This window comes from Terrapene carolina, unplaced genomic scaffold (assembly GCF_002925995.2).
Source record: "Terrapene carolina triunguis isolate 2854851 unplaced genomic scaffold, T_m_triunguis-2.0 Scaffold97, whole genome shotgun sequence".
NCBI classification, from domain to species: domain Eukaryota; kingdom Metazoa; phylum Chordata; order Testudines; family Emydidae; genus Terrapene; species Terrapene triunguis.
In genome coordinates this window covers 14817133-14835175 of record NW_020664448.1, presented here as the reverse complement: position 1 = coordinate 14835175, position 18043 = coordinate 14817133, and the positions used below count along the sequence as shown (strand labels likewise).

At 45.0% G+C, this 18043-nt stretch overlaps 1 protein-coding gene across 1 annotated transcript in view; it reads right to left on the bottom strand.

The window, feature by feature from the left end:
- Positions 1 to 18043, bottom strand: part of FAT3 (FAT atypical cadherin 3) — a 570769-nt gene that overhangs the window by 13932 nt on the left and 538794 nt on the right. Inside the window, exons 22-24 of the mRNA XM_026651587.2 lie at positions 16912 to 17380; positions 2447 to 2600; positions 878 to 1533 (exon numbers count right to left, since the gene is read on the bottom strand). Of these exons, the coding sequence (XP_026507372.1) occupies positions 878 to 1533; positions 2447 to 2600; positions 16912 to 17380 (1279 nt within the window). The remainder of the gene's footprint in view (positions 1 to 877; positions 1534 to 2446; positions 2601 to 16911; positions 17381 to 18043) is intronic.

Genomic DNA, 18043 nt, shown 5'->3' with positions numbered 1-18043 from the left:
TTGAGGACCTGTGCCCTAATACAAAGCGTCTTATCAAGCACTGCCTTGTGATAAGGGCAGAGGGACACACAGCCTAATATATGGCCCTTGGGAACGGCTATTTCCTGATGTGATAACCTGCATCATGTCCCATGTGTGGATAGACTGTACAGAAATTGAAGATGTGCTTTGCTATCAGTGAAAAGGGAAGAGAAGCACTGGGAGCACAAATGGTTTAAATATGAAGATAACAGATTGTACGAGGTTTTAACATTTAGCGCAGGTGAGAAAGGAATAGATTGAAAATGTGGTTATAAGAGCAGCTTACACGCTTCCAAAGAGCAGCATAAATATTAGAGATAAAAAGTACTTAGTAATTCATTTCCTGCATTAAATTTTTAAGTGCTTTGTCTTGTCTAGTTCTAAATACCCCTTGCAAGACTGATTGCCCAAGCTAAGGGTGCTCACAGTCAGGAAACTTAGCCTAAAATTTTCCTTTTCAACAGAAAGACACTTGCACTGCATCATGAGACCGGAGTCCTCAGAGCCGTCTTCCTCAAACGTTCTGAACGAATATAAAACGTAGGTGGGTCGTCATATTTTGATGATCTAAATAGGGCACTTGTATACCTAGTCTCATCCTAATTACATCCTTTCAGAATGTCAGAAACAATCACTTTCTCTGTGAAATATAACAACTGTGAGTACATGAATCTGGGCTGCTTTCAATAAGGTTCATTAAGTGTTCCCTGTCAAACTTACCTAGCGTTAACCAGACAGCACCTCCTGGTTCACTCTGGCACCCTTGAGCTCATAAAACTGCTGTACTCTGACAAGAGCTGTTATAACACGTGTCAGAAAGGGAAAGTAACACCCGGCATCAGATGACGTTACTCACTTTCAGTACCGCCGTCCCAGGTACTCTTCCTGATGGAGTCACAGTCAGATCGACAGGGAGACACGGCCGGCAGGTTGGGAGCCACGCTGCACACCACCACACCCCGCCTTGCTGTTAGTATACGAGGAGACTCTGGATGAAACGTCGTCATCTCCTGATGCTCAACTCCAAGTCCATCCACTATCTTGTCTAAATTGTTCCGCGAGTCACTCTGGAAGCAAGGGGTGTAAGCCATGGGCCTCACAGGGACTTGCGGTGGCCCTACCTCTTGGTAGATATTGCGACTGTCCCCACTGTTCCTTAGGTTCTTGAACTGGATCCCGTTGCTCTTGTTGAGCAGAGCAGCAGTAGCCGGGTCCTGGACCAGGGTGATATTGTTGCGTGAGTAATTTTTCCTGAACACTTTCTTGCGGAAAACTATAAACAGGATGATCAACACAAAGATTACAAAAAGGACGACTGCTATTCCTATTAGCTCTTCTTTGCCGACGTAGGAATGTCCGGCTTGTATGTTGGGGACCACCACAGGCCTGAGGCCACAATACTGCCCCACATATCCAGGAGTGCAGTTACATAGAAACGAGCCAAAAACGTTGATGCAGGAGCCGCCATTTTCACATTCCTCTCTTTCACATTCGTTGACATCATCTTCGCACCTTAAGAGAACAAGACATGGCTATAGATTTTGGAGGAGAAACCTTAGCAATCAACACCGCTTACCCTCATTTATTTAGGATGTCCAGGCAGCAATTGTGTTTTGTACTCTGCCAGTGTCTGGCAAATGAACATATTATTATCCAGCCACATTACAATATTTAAAATCTTCTAAAGATGGAAACAAGTTCTGCTGCTTTTTAAGTCAATGACAAGAAAACATACTGGAGAAAAGAACTGATTAATGCTACTCCTCAGGAAAAAGCTCCTAGGACTGATTCACCATTGCATTACTCCCAGGTTTTATGCCGGTGCAAATCCATTGATTTCAGTGGAGTGAAACCGGTATAAAACTGGACCAATACAGTGATGAATCAGGCTCACAGACTGTAATAAAAATGCAAACTTTTCCGTAGGTGTTTTGGACCATTCCATGAGATTCGATACAAATTGATATCCCTGCTGTACAATTCCACAGAATAGTTCAAATAACCTAACAAAAGGTTAGCATTGGCTATTAAATTCTATAGGATTTTAGGTGCTTTGGAAAGAGAAAGGGAATGGAAATGAAAGAGAACAAATAGGGGGAAAAGGAGATATCAAAACTGTACTAATATGGGAAAGGAGTGGGTGATGGGGACTTTCAAAGGAGCCTATGGGAGTTAGGTGCCCAAATTCCACTGAAATCCCAGAGCTAAACGACAACTTCGGAAGCTAAGTTTAAATACCCACTTTGGAAAACTTTGGCTTCATGGATTTCTTGGATCATGTTAATATGGCCTCTTGGTAAGCCACGTGATTTGGCTACACTTTGTTAGGTAACTAGAGGCTTTGGGGTACAAGATGCCCTATGCAAAAAAGACCTCGTATTAAAATCATTCAAAGATGACAATTCCCCACTGGTAGTTCACTTACGTTACTCCTGTCAGTCCATTTTTGCAATTGCAGATGAAGGCATTGCCTATCGGGTCACACGACCCTCCATTCCGACATGGATTTGGAAAGCACACTGTGATCTCCGATTCACAATTTCTTCCTGTGAATTGAGAGAGGCAACTACACTGATAACCTGGGAAAATAAAAACAAAAGCAACAACAGGAGCCTATAAATACAACTGTCAACACACGATACAATCTGGTTACATTGGTAGCTGTCGGGTAAATTGAAACAGAGTCACTTGGGGTGGGGTGTCATACAGGAATTCTGACACGCAACTGTGACCCACATTAATAGCAATGTGAGAGTTTGTCCCCTGCTGGTGGCCAGACCTTATAAGAAGCTTATACATCTGCAAATGCCTGTGCCCTACTGGAGTTGATCTTTTGGCTCCAGGAGTACAGCCAAATGTTTTTACATCTAGAGTCCTGGGTTCAATCGCAACAGATGACACCACCAAAGAAGCAGTTACAGTCAGTAAGTTTTCCATCACTTTCTGATATCAGCAACTGTCCTTTGAGAAAGCCTCAGGGCTTCCGTGCAGAATAAATAAATGCGTCTAAACCGGGGGTGAGCAAACTATGGCCTGCAGGCCACATCCGGCCTGCCAGCCTTTTTAATCCAGCCCTCGAGCACCCGCTGGGGATAGGGTCTGGGGCTTGCCCTGCTCCGGCGCTCCAGCTGGAGAGCAGGGCCGGGGGCCGCTCCACATGGTTCCCGGAAGCAGCAGCATGGCCCCGCTCCAGCTCCTACGTGTAGGGACAGCCAGGGGGCTCCGCTCTGCACGCTGCCCCCGCCCCAAGCGACGCCCCCGCAGCTCCCATTGGTTGGGAACTGCAGCCAATGGGAGCTGCAGGGGTGGCACCAGTGGATGGGGCAGCGCCCAGAGCCGCTTGGCTGTGGCTCCGCTTAGGTGCTGGAGTGGGGACATGCCGCTGCTTCTGGGAGCCGTTTGAGGTAAGCGCCACCCGGAGCCTGCACCCTTGATCCCCCTCCCGCCCTCTGAACCCTTGATCCCAGCCCAGAGCACCCTCTCCTGCACCCTAAACCCCTCATCCCCAGCCTCACCCCAGAGCCTGCACCCCCAGCCGGAGCCTGCACCCCTTCCCGCACCCCAAACCCCTGCCCCAGCCCCGATCCCCCTCCCACCCTCTGAACCCTTGATCCCAGCCCGGAGCACCCTCCTGCACCCCAAACTCTTTACCCCCAACCCCACCCCAGAGCCTGCACCCCCAACCAGAGCCCTCATCCCTTCCCACACCCCAACCCCCTGCCCCAGCCCTGATCCCCCTCCCGCCCTCTGAACCCTCGATCCCAGTCTGGAGCACCCTCCTGCACTCTTAACCCCTCATCCCCAGCCCAACCCCAGAGCTTGCACCCCCGGCCAGAGCCTGCACCCCTTCCCACACCCCAACCCCCTGCCCCCGCCCTGATCCCCCTCCTGCCCTTTGAACCCCTTGGTCTCAGCCCGGAGCACCCTCCTATACCACAAACTCCTCATACCCATCCCCACCCCAGAGCCCTCATCCCCTCCCGCACCATACAATTTCTATTCCCAGATGTGGCCCTCGGGACAAATGTTTGCCCACCCCTGGGCAAATAAATGCGTCTAAGCCACTCTAGACCCTTAGAAAATATTTCCAATTCAGACATTTACAAGGATGGTACATCAGAATTTACTGATCTCATCACTAGAACAGAAAATCACATGACACTAAATTAAGAATAGACATGAAAACGATACTTCACATTTCTATCATCTAAGAGACTGTGTGCTTTACAAACCGTAACTGACCTACCCAACGCTCGAGTGAGGTGGGAAAGCAGTATGACATCCATACTGCTAGCTAACCTGGAGCAGCATACGGTTAAGAACCTGATTAATCACACCCTGGTGTAAATCAGGATTTACTCCATTGAAATTGACGGAACAGCCTGGATTCGAGATCGTACTGTTGGCCCCAAGTTTCCTGCTTAGTCTCATACTGAAGGTCAGCTGCAGTTAGAAATAGAACCCAACAGTTCCTAGAACTTCCAGTTTCCTTGCACACTCATATTTGTAACGATGAGTACCATTAGTGAACATTGCTTAAAATTAATAACCTGTAACAAAGTTAGTGTTGTGGATGCTGTCACTGGGCCTATTAGACAACTGTAAGTATCACAAAACCACATATTTTCTGTGTTCCAGTGTCAGTACTGTATCTGCAAGAGGAGGTGGTTGGTGGTTTTTTTTTTTTTTTTTTTTTCCAGTTCAGACATTCTGAACTACATTCAGAGATTTGGACAAACACACAGAGTGGCCTAACGAGATGCGAAACTGACAATGCCATATGCATTATATGATGCCAGCCTATTAGGAAGATTTCTTGTTACCCGGAAAACCATTTACTTACAAATAGCTTGGAAAGGAATCACTGCATGAGTGAACAAGATTATGTCAGTGTTCCATTATATGACTCAATAGTGACATCTATAGACCAAAACACTACAGTATATCTGTTTTTATATAAAACATTATAATCTCGCTGTGTATTTAACTTAACCAAAATATTTAATTCAAATACAAAAGATTTTATGCAGAAAGTTGTCATGTGACAATGTAATAGCTGAACTAATATGTTTTCAGTAGATTCCTGACCTAACTGTAACCAGACAGTATAAAACGAAATAAAACATTTTTATAAATCAAATTTCTTTATCTACATTACTAATAATTACCAAGAATTATATTAAAATATAATTTTCCTGTCACTTTTTGCATGTCTCTGAGCTTGAAAACTGAAAAGAGGTTAGTCAATTTTTCTTTCACGTTGTCATGCAATAAAGCATGATGCTACAATGTTTGGATTGCTAAAGGAAACCTATTTCCACTGGAAATAAAAAAGCATGCTGTTTTTATTATTTTTGATATTATTTGCAATGAAAGCAGCATTTAGAAAACCTCTCAGATGCTCAGAACGGATTAAGCTCCCTTGAGCTAGGCAGTGTATAAACAAAACAAAACAAAAAAGTTTCTGTCATATAAGCTTATACTTACAAAGCTGCATTTTACACTGAATTTTACTCAATGATATGGCCTTTAAAATGCACCCAGACGCTAGCCTAGTACACTAAGCAGCACAGTATCTAAGTATAGGGATCCATTTCTTGGGTTAGGAAAAAATATTCATAAAACGAGGTAAATAGAGTCCACATTTATCACTGATTTAATCTCAGGGCGCTCATCCAGAATCTACTTATGCTAATAGTTTGGGACCAAAAGCAGCGGAGAGACAGCTTTCCGGTTGCACAGCTAGCCCAAGCCACCGAAAACATGTTCAGGAGGATGCCACCCACTCCAGCACATTCACGGGTGGAGAACTATTCTCCACAGGGAACTACAGAAGTGAAGCACTGAGCTTGCTGGAGGTATTGCCAGCGGGCCAGTGCACAAAGCAGATTCCCTGGGCTGAAAGACTGGCCATTCCCTTTACTCCTTCCTATCCCCTCAGAAGTGCCTGTGTTCTTGTTGCATGGCAGCGACTGCAGGTCAGGACGGAGGATTCCATAACACACCCCGTGACAAGGTTTGACCTTGAAGCAAATCCCTTTGGCTACTGTTTCTGATGTGGGGTTCAGAGTTAGGCCCCCAGGGAGGAGGTATGATACATATTGTATTTCATGGGACAGACCATGGGATAAAGTTAGCTATTATCCCACTGGCACTATGAGAAGAAAAACACAAATCTGCTTTCCTAACAAAGGCAGGCAAAGTTAAAGGAAACAATAACGACCTCAACCTTTTCTGCACGGAAAAGAGCACATTTCAAATAGTCTAGGGCTTGATCCTGCTGCTATTGAAGCCAGTCGTGGGGGCTGTGGATGTTCAGAATCCCTTCAAGTCAGGCCATGTATTCCGGTGCCTAAATATGGATTTAAATGCTTAACTTTATGTACCCATGTTTGAAAACACTGGTCTATATACTTCAGTGCGGTATGAGTCACTGCTGAACTGATGATGTTTCAAAAGGGAGCAGAAGAAGATGACAGATAAAAACGTGTTAATTATTATAAATAATAACACAAATACTAACACCATCAAGTGTACTTTGTCTTCCTGACATTTTTAAAGGTGTGCACATTCAGTATAGCACTTGTCTGCCAGAAGGCCACCCTGCAAACCTCACTCCTGGTCTTCAGCTGGTGTGAATAGGAGCAGTGCACACTGACACCAACTGAGGAGCTGATCCTTCAGCTTTTAATAAGGCTTTTACCACCACTCTACCAACTTGCCTCTCCTCAAACCTCATCACTTTGACTTCAGCATCTTCCTTGCCTCCACTGCTCACCTCTCCCTTTTTGGTGATTGTAGCGGAGTGAACACTTGCTCCAGCCCGGAAGGGGTTGGAAAAGCCCTGCAGGGGGCTGGGGCTGGGCAAGGGAGTAAAACCCCAGCTGATTGGGGGAAGTGGCTGCAGCTGGGGCCACGCCCCAAACTAAGCAACTGGGCCTTATAGGAAGGCCAGGGAAGCCAGAGACTGGAGAGGGAGACAGGCCTGGCTGCTGGGGAACCCACCCAAGGAATCCAGAAGGAGGCAGGGCTGGGGAAAGACCTTAGGAGCTGGGAAGCCCTAGGCCAGCAACTCCCCAGGCTGCAGGGCCTAGTTCTAGGCCTCCTAGGTATTGGGCTTGCAGAGGGGCAGCCGGAGGGTGGGAAAGACAGCCAGTCCAAACCCCTTGTTGCCTGTGATGATCGGCTGATAGACTGCAGTCCGCCCCAGGGTGCGGGGGCTAAACAGAGACTGGTAGTAGCCATGACTGAGGCAATGTGTGAATAGGGGGGTTCCCCTGGGGTGGGGAAACCCAGTAAGACTGTGGGGTACTGCAGGAGGCAGAACCCTGAGATAAGGGCACTGGGGTCCTGAGAGGGACACGGGGGACCAACAGCAAGCGGGACACCACCAGGAGAGGGCCTGCCACTGGACTGAACTAATTCCTGGAGACAACCAGCAGGAGGCGCTGCGGTGGTGAGTCCCAAACTTTTCACAGTGATATAAAGTGTCAAGTGGCACTAGGACACTCAAGCAGAGCTTCCGTGCGGTCCCAGAAGAGGAGCCTCCAGCAAGCAATGACACTTCTCTAAAGAAGTTGTAAGCAAGGAGGCACTGTGCCATTGTAGCAGATGGGATGACTCTCTGCAGCTGTTGTGCAGAGTGTGTGTCTGTTGTTGGTAGAATCTCCAGCCTGAACCTCTGAGCTGCTGCCTATCCTTAGGTTCACTCGACTTTATTAAAGAGGATGTTCCAAACAGCTGCCAATTCTTTTTAACATGCATATGGCTCCTGCTTCCATCGATTACCTGGCCTTCTTTTGTGACATGCTTTGCTTTTACATCAGTTTTAGGCATGTTGTTTCCATGCCGTGCAGTTTTACCTCACCAATTCAGAGTTGGACCTATAGAAACAAGTCTTGCCTCAAATCTAGTTATACAGGGAGCTGATTAGTATGAAGCATTGGAACAAAAGGGGAGTTCCCCGTTTCACATTTTGATATGATTCTGTAGACATCTGGTTGGTTTGGGGACCAGAGTATTCTTCATCCTAACATATTCCTGCCACCTCCAGTTTGTTTTATCTTTCTCACACAGACAGTGACTCCCTTGCCGTTCAAATTGTAATTACAATGAAATTCTGTCTTTCACTCAAGACCCTTGGAACCAAATTATTTCTGTGAATTTATAATCAGAATCTTTTACCTAATTTGAAACCACAGAATTCAATCAGGAAATCTGGAAGAGCCGATTAGCAGTCACTTAAAGCTATACAAATAATAAAATGCTCCAACTCTTTAAATTTTTTTTTTTTTAAATCTTAAAGTCTTTTTAAAATCAACATTAAATGGAGTTGTGATGTTAAGCTTGCTTTTGTAAATCACGGTGTTTCGTTTGTGTCTCTCTGAAGGAGAAAAAAGAGAGCCGGTCAGTTAATAACCATATGATTAAAGCAGCCTTTTGTTCTTTGCCTAACTCTCATGGGTGTTCTGAGAAATACCTAGTTCACGTGTTAATATCTCTAAAATGCATACCATCTGCTACAAAATGTTTTCCCCCCCCACTTGGGATTTTAATGGTATTTATGTAAAAAAGCAAGAGCTCATAGAATGAGGAGGAGAAAAGGAGTACTGTTCTCTACTCATACTTAGCCTATGATCCCAGAGAAGCTAGATGCCGCTATTAAAATGATACATACTAAAATAGGTAACGTTGATATTTATAATGTTGTCATTAGGATTCAGAGTTAGTGCCTCACTGGTTAATAATGGGGCAGCTGCATCCTTCTGGGAGCTAGTGTCTATCCGTACAGATGGTAAGACAGCTTCTGTCAGCTCACGTTGGAAAGATTTTCTTTAAAGAGGTAAGAATGCGATTTTTTTACCCTTTAGTTGAAAGTTTGAATTCTGCAGAAACTGAAGGGCTGAAAGAGGGCTGCTGGTACATCATCTCACCACATACTGGTTCAAACCAACTCCTGAGACTCAACTCAACATGGTCTTTTTTTTTTTTTTTCTTCACTCGGGGGGAGGGATAGCTCAGTGGTTTGAGCACTGGCCTGCTAAACCCAGGGTTGTGAGTTCAATCCTTGAGGGGGCCACTTAGGGATGTGGGGCAAAATCAGTACTTGGTCCTGCTAGTGAAGGCAGGGGGCTGGACTCGATGACCTTTCAAGGTCCCTTCCAGTTCTAGGAGATAGGATCTCCCCATTAATTTATATTTAATTTATGGGTAAAACTGCCTGTTCAGACAATTCAATCAAGGCCAGATGTATAGCACTGATCAAATTAAAATGAAATAACTATACTTCTAATTAGAAGACCCTAACTCATCTAAGGTTTGTTTCTGTGACTGATGCAAAACTTGGTCCAATATTCATGCTTGTACATTTGGTTACAGTAATGCTGTGTATGCCACTGCTATTTGCCTGCCTTAGTTCATCTTGTTACAGGAGCGGCTAGATTGCCAGTTATTATAGGTGGGTCTGATAGCATTGCTTATTATTAAGGTTGCCCAACACTTCCCATTTTAAGACCCTGTTTTCAGTGGCTTATATTTTTTATCAAACTCCAACTGTTTGGGCTGAAATTTTCCATGCCTCGGGCTGATTGTTTGGGGAAACATACAACTGACACAGTGCAATCATCTCTTCCCTCCCTCTACCCCCCAAAAAGGCTAAGGAAAAATACATTGTTTAGCCCATGTTAAACTTTTCCAACAACTATTCTTTGAACAGCCCTAGTGCTGTCACACTTTGGAGCAGAGACTTGAAATCTGGCAGGGGAGTGACCTTTGTGTCCGGGATGTGCATATTGTGATCCCTGTAAAAATCCAACCACTTTGGCCCAGTTATATGCCTTTGAAAAATTGGAGTTTGCACATGCTCAGAAGAAATGTCTTAGATGTTTAGAAGCTAAAATCTCCTAAGACTTCATCTTTACTAAGTCTGTGCCATCGCGTCACTGCTTAGTGCTGACCAAACTGCGCATGCTCCATTCAACCAGACCATGGTCCTTCCAGCCCAAGGCTACAGGGGCTCATAAGGACTTCCCCTGTAAGGGCTGCTCTGGGCCAGGGTCAGGCCAGACACTGGAACTGAGAGCAGGGAGCCTGTCTCTCCTGTGCTTTCATATGATGTCCCCTGATGGCACCCAGGCAGCATGGAGGAGGGAGCTGTCTGATCTGAACGCAAAGTGGGACAAGCTGGTCCGGGGGAATGGAAAGGAGTATACTGGGACAAGGAATCTGGTGAGGCTGGGACTGACTGGTCGGGGGAAGAGGCTGGGATTGGTTGGGTGGAAAGGCTGGAACTGGGAACCGGACGAAAGGGGAATCCGGGACTGGCTAAGCAAGGAGACTAGGAGTTGGGAGGCGGGGAGTCCGGGAACTGGTGAGGGAAAGAGGGCGATGGGAGAACTGGGAGTCAGTTGTCCAGGAAGGGGAATGCTGAGATTGAACGAGCAGCTGGGGAGCGGGGAGAGGAAACAGTCTGGCTGGACAAGGAGACTGGAACTAGGAACCAGTGGGGGGAATGGAGACAGCTCTGACAAGGAGCTACAGTGGGAAAACTGGGACTGGCTGGGCAAAGAGACTGGGACAAGGAGGCTGGGAGGGGGGACACTGAGGTAAGGAGCTAGAAAAGGAGGTTGGGGCATAGCTTGGAGAGAGAGACTGGAACTGAGAGACACTGGGGAGGGAGAGAGAGACATTCTGGATGAGGAGTTGCGAGTGGGGAACTGGGACAGGATGTGGAAGGAGACTGGGGAAGAATCAGGACTGGGTCAGGGACAGGTTGGAGGGGATGGGACAGAAGGATTCAAGCTTGGGGGAAATGGGTAGAAGAATCTGTGCCAACTAGACAACACGCCCCTCCAGAGCACGGACAGGAACCGAAGAGTCCTGAGTCTCCCTGCATCTCCGCTGTCAGAAAACAGTTGTGAAACCCACTGAAAAAGTCTCCCATCCTCCTGTAGTGCCAGTCCACATAGCAGTGGTAGGTTGTCATCCACCATCAGCTACTCTATTAGCTCACATGGCAGAGGTTTGTGTGATGGATCTAAGGGTTCCAAGCCTGCTGATGAGAATCTGGCTTAAAAAAAAAAAAAATCTAGGAAATCACACTCCCCCTCCCCAATCCTCTCTTAAAAGAACATTAAGGTTGCAAAGTCAAGCACTCAAAAGTTAGGAAATGCCAGAATGAAGCTTTCCTTTTAATTCAGCCTTCTTTTTCATATGTTTTATGATAGAATCTTTAATTAGATGAGTTTTTCCACACAGGATCCCTGCTTCATTCAGTACACAGGATGCCCCTGCTCTGGGAATGAATCAGAATTGTGTAGTAGAGAAGACAGTCGTGTGCAGGATCCTTGCCTTTTTTGTTGCAGGAGTTTGAAGTAATGTGTAGTCTTGAGGCAGGGGATTGCAGGAAGAGAAAGGCAGGTTTCATGGTTAGGGCAGTTGAATGATGCCCGGGAGAACTGGATTGCCTTTGCCACAGAGTTCCTGTGTGATTCTAAGCAAAGCACTTAAACCAAACTTTTCAGAGGTAGTCCTTTTCATGTGTATTCCTCATTTTCTGGGTGCCTGACTTGAGACCCTAGGGCCTAAATTGTGGAAATGTGGAGCTCTATGGCAGCCGCGCTTTGAACGTAAAAAGTGATAGCACTATATATATATATATAGTGCTAAGTGCTTTGACAAATCAGGTCCTGGGTGCTTCAAATCGGGCACTCAGAATTAGTGGAAACTTTTGACCTTAATCTTTCTGTGCCTCACTTCCCCATTTGTGGGTTTTGTGAAAATAAATTGTTTGTAGAGAACACCGCTACTATAGATCCATAGATAAGGCAAGAAGGGACATCTGGATCATCTGGTCTGACCTCCTGCATAACACAGGCCAGAGAACTTCCTTGAATTAATTCCTGTCTGAACTAGAAAAACATACAATATCGATTTAAAAATTGCCAGTGATGGAGAATCTACCACGATCCTTGTTAAGTTGTTCCAATGATTAGTTATCCTCATTGTTAAAAATTAACATTTTATTTCCAATCAGAATTTGTCTTGCTTTGACTTCGGGACACTGGATCTTCATTTACCTTTGTCTGCTAAATGTGATGTATGCCTCAGAAAACCAATGAGGAAATTAGTAATTCTGTATTTAGAACAGGACTTGAATAAATAGTGTACAATAAATAAGGCATGCAGCCACACACTGAACAAAGAGAAAACAAAAATATTGAATAGATGTTAATTAAATATGCACTGAATGAGGCAGGAGTCAGTGGAAAATATAGTATGTGATCACACATTTAAAGACTTACTATAATGCATACACACAAAGGGACTAAATTGAGGTTGCACCGGCAATCTTTTTGAGTGCTTGGCTTTGCAACCTTCATAGTGTTCTTTTGATATGGTTTTTTGGAGTATAAGCCAGCATCACCACAGTCTCTCTGAAACATTAATGGAATTTACCCTCACAATGTCCCTGGGAAGTGTTATTACTCCCATTTATTTAAACAGTTGGGAAACTGAGGTTTTGGGAAATTAAGACTATGTCTACACTGCAGCTTGGAGTGAGCCTCCCAGCCTAGCACACGCTAGCTTTGCTCAAGATAGTGCACTAAAAATAGCAGTGTGGACACTGCAGCAGGGTAGGCAGCATCGGCTAACCATCCCAGTATAAGCCTACCCACATCCTCTAGTTCTGTATTCAGGTAGCTACCCTACCTGTGCCACAATGTCCATTCTGCTATTTTCCCCATGCTCGCATGCAGAGCTAGCATGTGTCTGTCTACCCGGGCTGGGAGGCACACTCCCAACTGCAGTGTAGACATTCCCTAAATGGCTTGCTGAGAGGGGCAGGCACCAAGTCTGTGGCAAAGCCAGGAATTTAACTAGGGCTCCTGAGTCCCAGTTCAGCACTTTACTCACAAGCCATCCTTCCTCCTTGCCATGATCAATTTAGCTGATCATACTTCTGTGTGAGCCAGTGCTTTGGCTCCTGGGACCTTATGTCAAGGACTTGATGTTCAGGTTCTAGATTCTTTTGCACATCTAGCCCTTTCCTAGTTGGCATCATCCTATGGACTATATGGTTATCCTCCATTCATGAGCAGAATGCCCACACAGGTCAATCAGAAGCAGTTCTCTGTATGGTGGAAGTCCCCTACATGAACAGCATGTGGTCTTCAGCTTCTGAGCTGCTCACATTGTACAGTTCTACCTTTAGGGTCCACCATAATTTAATTTTGCAGAAGGCCTCTGGTCTCAGCCCCTCTATATGTCTTAGCAATAAACTTTGATCTGTCGGGAGTCGTCTTTTTTTCCCTTCAGACATGTTATCTCTCTCTCTAGGGGTGCCCAAAGAATGGCCTGAGATTCGTTGTAGCTAGTCCTAAAATGCCTCTAAAGCTGTAATGGCAAGAGGAAACCAAAGTTGATCAAATGTAGGTTTTATTGTTGATGTACAGAAACAACCAGCCATTTCTATTCAGGAAGGAAGGTATCACCTCAGGGATGGCATTATGGATGTCTGCATTTATTTTACATAACTTATGCAAATTATATGTAAATTAGCCATGGCCCCCATGGCTCCTGGTACATTGCCAATGACTCTTTGACGTCACAGTGTTTGGTCATAGCTATAACTCTGAGCTCTCTTTGTTTTCTCTTAATTTCACGGTAAATCATAGTAGGATTATTATAGGAAAAGGGAACTTACAATTGTACACAGACTACTCTGGAAAATTCAAATTCAAAATTTATCAAACTAAATTCTGCTTTTATGCTGAACACTGCTCACTTTGGGACAGATTCTGACACCTTGTTCATAGTTAGTAGCACCGTGCTCCAGTGACTTCAATGACTCTGTGAAGTAAGGTGCTATATAAAGCACTGGGCTGTAGGTGCTGCTGTGTTATCCTGATAGTCCTTGACTTAACTGGACCAGAATCGGGCCCCTTTGGTAGCAAAATATATGTGTGTGCACTTTCCCCCCCAAAGAAAAGCTGCCATCTCCTTCCCTAAGATAAAAATGAAGCTTTGTATATTTTATTTGAAATCCACTGCGGGTGCTACCATCTGTGCCAGCAAGCACAATGTTCTGCCATCCTTAAAAGCAAGCTACAATTTGTGGTAATATAACTAGCATTTGACATGGTGCAGGGTTCTCCTTTCAACCCAATTTAATTATATGCTCTTTTTATATACTGAGGATGGCTACACGAACAGGATTGTTTTGCCTGGTGGAAAAAATGGCCATGACTTGTCATAGCGGGCTGGTTTATAGAGCCACTCATGTATAGTTAGGGCCCACTGCTTTGAAATTATGGTACTATAACAATCCTTTATTTACATATATTGCTGAAACAGTAAAAAGAGCAAACAGATTTCTTAACTAGAGACAGCTGAAATATCCCCTCTGGGCAGTTGCCTCCTCATTGAGGCAATAACTTATGCAAGTCTAAATAACTTCAGTGCCTGGATTCCAGACGTAAATTATCTTGACTTGAACCAGTTATGTTCTAATAATAAAATGGAGTCAACATTTGGAGCAAGTTAAATCAATAAAAAACGCAACTCCTACTCTCCCCATCTTGCTAACTTGGTGAATACTTGACCTAATTTATTATATATGGAATCTGAGTTAACGTTTCATCTTTACTTCCCAGGAATTCAATAATCTTGTTTAGCAGTTTCTCAAAAGCCACTGCCTCTTTCACTCAGAATGATTTCCTCTCCCCCTTTATTGCACGCTGCTTATTTTCTTTCCTTACATTCACAGGTAAAGACCTTACACAAACACATGAGCTGCAACATTTGTCTTCGTGATGCACATCGAAATCCCATTGCCATGCTTGGTGTTAATACTGAGATGCTTTGTTAATGCATGTGCTGTGGGTTCATTTCTTTTAACTATCTTTGCACTTTCTTCCATTGACCATACGTCTACAGCTTCCCTGACTCATCCTTGATCTTACTTGTTGTGAACCAAAGCAAAGTAGGAAGCACTGAGGTAAGTACTGGGATGGCAGCAGGGTGCTGTGGGCCAAATTAAACCTCCCACTAGCGGAGCTGTGAAGAAGGTACCTTGCACGAGCAAAGATGGCTGGAGGCCATTCAGCGAGTCCCTCCCATATGCTCAGGGAGCACAGACAGACCAGTTATGGCTGCCTTCTGTACAAGAGCACTAGGGAAAGCGCTTATAACCTCCTCCACGTGAAAGCGAAAATCCAGCTTCTGTGTTTTCTTGCAATACTGCTGAATAAGCTTGCTTTTTACAGAGGGAAGGACACCAGGGTGGGCAAGTTTCCTGCAGATTTTCTTCCATTTCTAAAACTGAATTTCACTCCAGTTGAACTATTTAATGTCCGTGCAGGGCTGGGACTAAGAAGCAATAAATAGATGCTAAGTAACATTATTACTAACAGGTGCTTGGAAAAGGTGCCAGACTGTTTAATAACTGGAATCGGAGCCCACAAAGACAAGGAAAGGCTCCACCCCTTCAGGTGAGGGAGGGGCTACTAATCAATAGAAGAAAGCAGGGATAGAAGTGCAGGTCACAGAGTCAAAACCAGGGCTCCAGAAGGGGCTGCCAAGCAGAGAACCCCAGGCAACACCCACATTTCCAAGGAGGAGTCCAAGGAGCCAGTGGATGCTGCATAGAGGAACCCTACCTAGACGTGTGACTGTATGAAGGACTGGAAAAAGGGCCCACAATCTCAGAGAACCATTTATGGAGGCGGCTGATGAGTAGGTCCTGGGACTTTGTAGGGCCACAGAAGAGGCGTGCATAGAGGTGCCAACCTGACAGATATGGAAAACAAAGCACCGAATTGTGCATGGCAGAAAAAAAGCTTCCTCATTTCTGTGCTGCAAACTCTGACCCAGAGGGCCCAGCCTTAGCAACAAGGAGGTAAATTTGTCTCCACACCCATTCAACACTCTCTCACTGACAGGACTGACAATGATACCAGTGTTTTTTATGATTTGGGCACCTGCTCGTTGGGAATTAGCTTGATGCTACGAAGCCCACTTCACACAAGCTGTCAAACTGCCACGAGACAGGAACAATTCACCTCCAATACAGGTGTAAGTCAAAACAATGACCTAAGGGCTTTGCCCCGTTACCAAGACCCAGAAGAGTTCAGATCCCCCGGGACTCTAATGCACATGGGTTTTGTCTGCAGTTTTATAACACTATAGACTCACAATTTAATATATAGATATGTAATCAAACTATGTACTCAGAAATGGATGACGTTGTTGTGGAAGTCTAAGTAACAATCTGTGCCAGCTTATACAGAGAAGTACAACCGTACTGTTCAATCTGTGATGGATATTAGGTACCACGATTTTTGTTTGCAACCTCTGTTGCGGTAAATGGATTTTGAAAGCCTCAGCTGAGCACTTCAGTAATTGTTATGCTATTGGTGTCTATATAAATAGGATTATAGTAACACCTAGTAAAAGACAATCTCCTCCTTGAATACTAATACAGTGAGAATGGGTGAGTGCCATTTAGTTGTTGTTTATGAAGCTGGCAGCTTTTATAAACTTTGCCAAACCTAAAAAGCTTTTATAGAGTTTGAGACTTTTCCAACATGTTGCTGCATTGAAAGACTTGTGACATAGACAAGGCGGGTGAGCTAAAATCTTTTATGGGACCAATTTCTGTTGGTGAAAGAGACAAGCTTTCGAGCTCTTCTTCAGCTCTGTGTAGCATGACAGCTTCTCTCTCTCACCAACAGAAGTTGGCCCAATAAAAGATATTACCTCACCCACCTTGTATCTCTAATATCCTGGGACCAACACAGCTCCAGCACTGCAATAGACTGAATGAAACAGACAGACATTGCCTCCCCCGTTTAAAAAAAAAAAAAGTAAAATGTAATTAAAGACATTTACCACCAGATGGCAAACTAGTACAGCTCCCTCCGTTCTGGCAAGGATTCCTCTCACATGCATCAGGGTACAGAACGCAGCCAAGCTTTAATTCAGTCAGGCCAACCACTTCTGCAAAGCTGCTACGCTTGTTTTGGAGCGGCAGTTCATTGTTATTCAGGATAACAGAATCCAGGCAGCCCTGAAAACCACTCAAGACCTGGGTTGTCCTCTTGTCAGTCAGGCTCCGGACATTATCCACTTGCACCAGGGCTCCAAAGTAGACCGAGCTATCTGTACTCAGAGTCTGGAAGTAGAGGGGGGCTTTGCGCCGCTCCACATAACTGTCATCAAGTGACAAGCTTGTGAAATTCCGATTGAGCTCCAGGAAGACTGAGTGCCAGTTCCCATCATTAACAGTCCTGCCAGAAATTCCCAGGATTCCTGGGCCACTTCCACAGTCCAACTGGAACCACAATTTGCCATCCACGATCTGTGAGGGTAAAAGCAAAAACCAAACCACTTAAAACATTGGTTTTACAGCACTTCTTTAATGTGTGTCCTTAAAACTGGTCTGATACTTTACACGAATACTGTGGTATATTGTAGCAACCATTCACAACAACACACAGACACACGTTACTGTTCATTAGCGGTAGCAGTATAAATAAGTTTCACACTACAGGAGAGAGAGCGTGATGGTGTAATTCAAGGAATGAGGCACTGGGCTGGGACACCTGGCATCTATTCCCAGCTCTCTCATGTGACTTTAGGCAAGTCACTTCATTTTTCTGTGCCTGTTTCCTCTCCCATCATGTGACTCTCTTGTCTATTTAGGCTGGAAGCTTTTGGGGCAAGGACGGTCATGCACTGGGTTTGATTCCTGCTTCCGACTCCTTGTGTGCTATTGGGGAAGTCACTTGATCCACCCTGTGCCTCAGTTCTCCATCTGTAAATCAGAGTTTACAGTTCCCTACATCAGAGGGGTTGCGAACATACAATCCATTGAAAATTGTGTGAGGGCCAGTGCATGTACATAAATAGTGACAAGTAGAAACCTATGCCTGGGTTTCCCTGAAGTTGAAGCTTGCCAGCATTGTGGGGAAGGTGAAGTTCTTGGTCCCCCAAATCCAGAGCACAAAGACTGGCTTCCCTG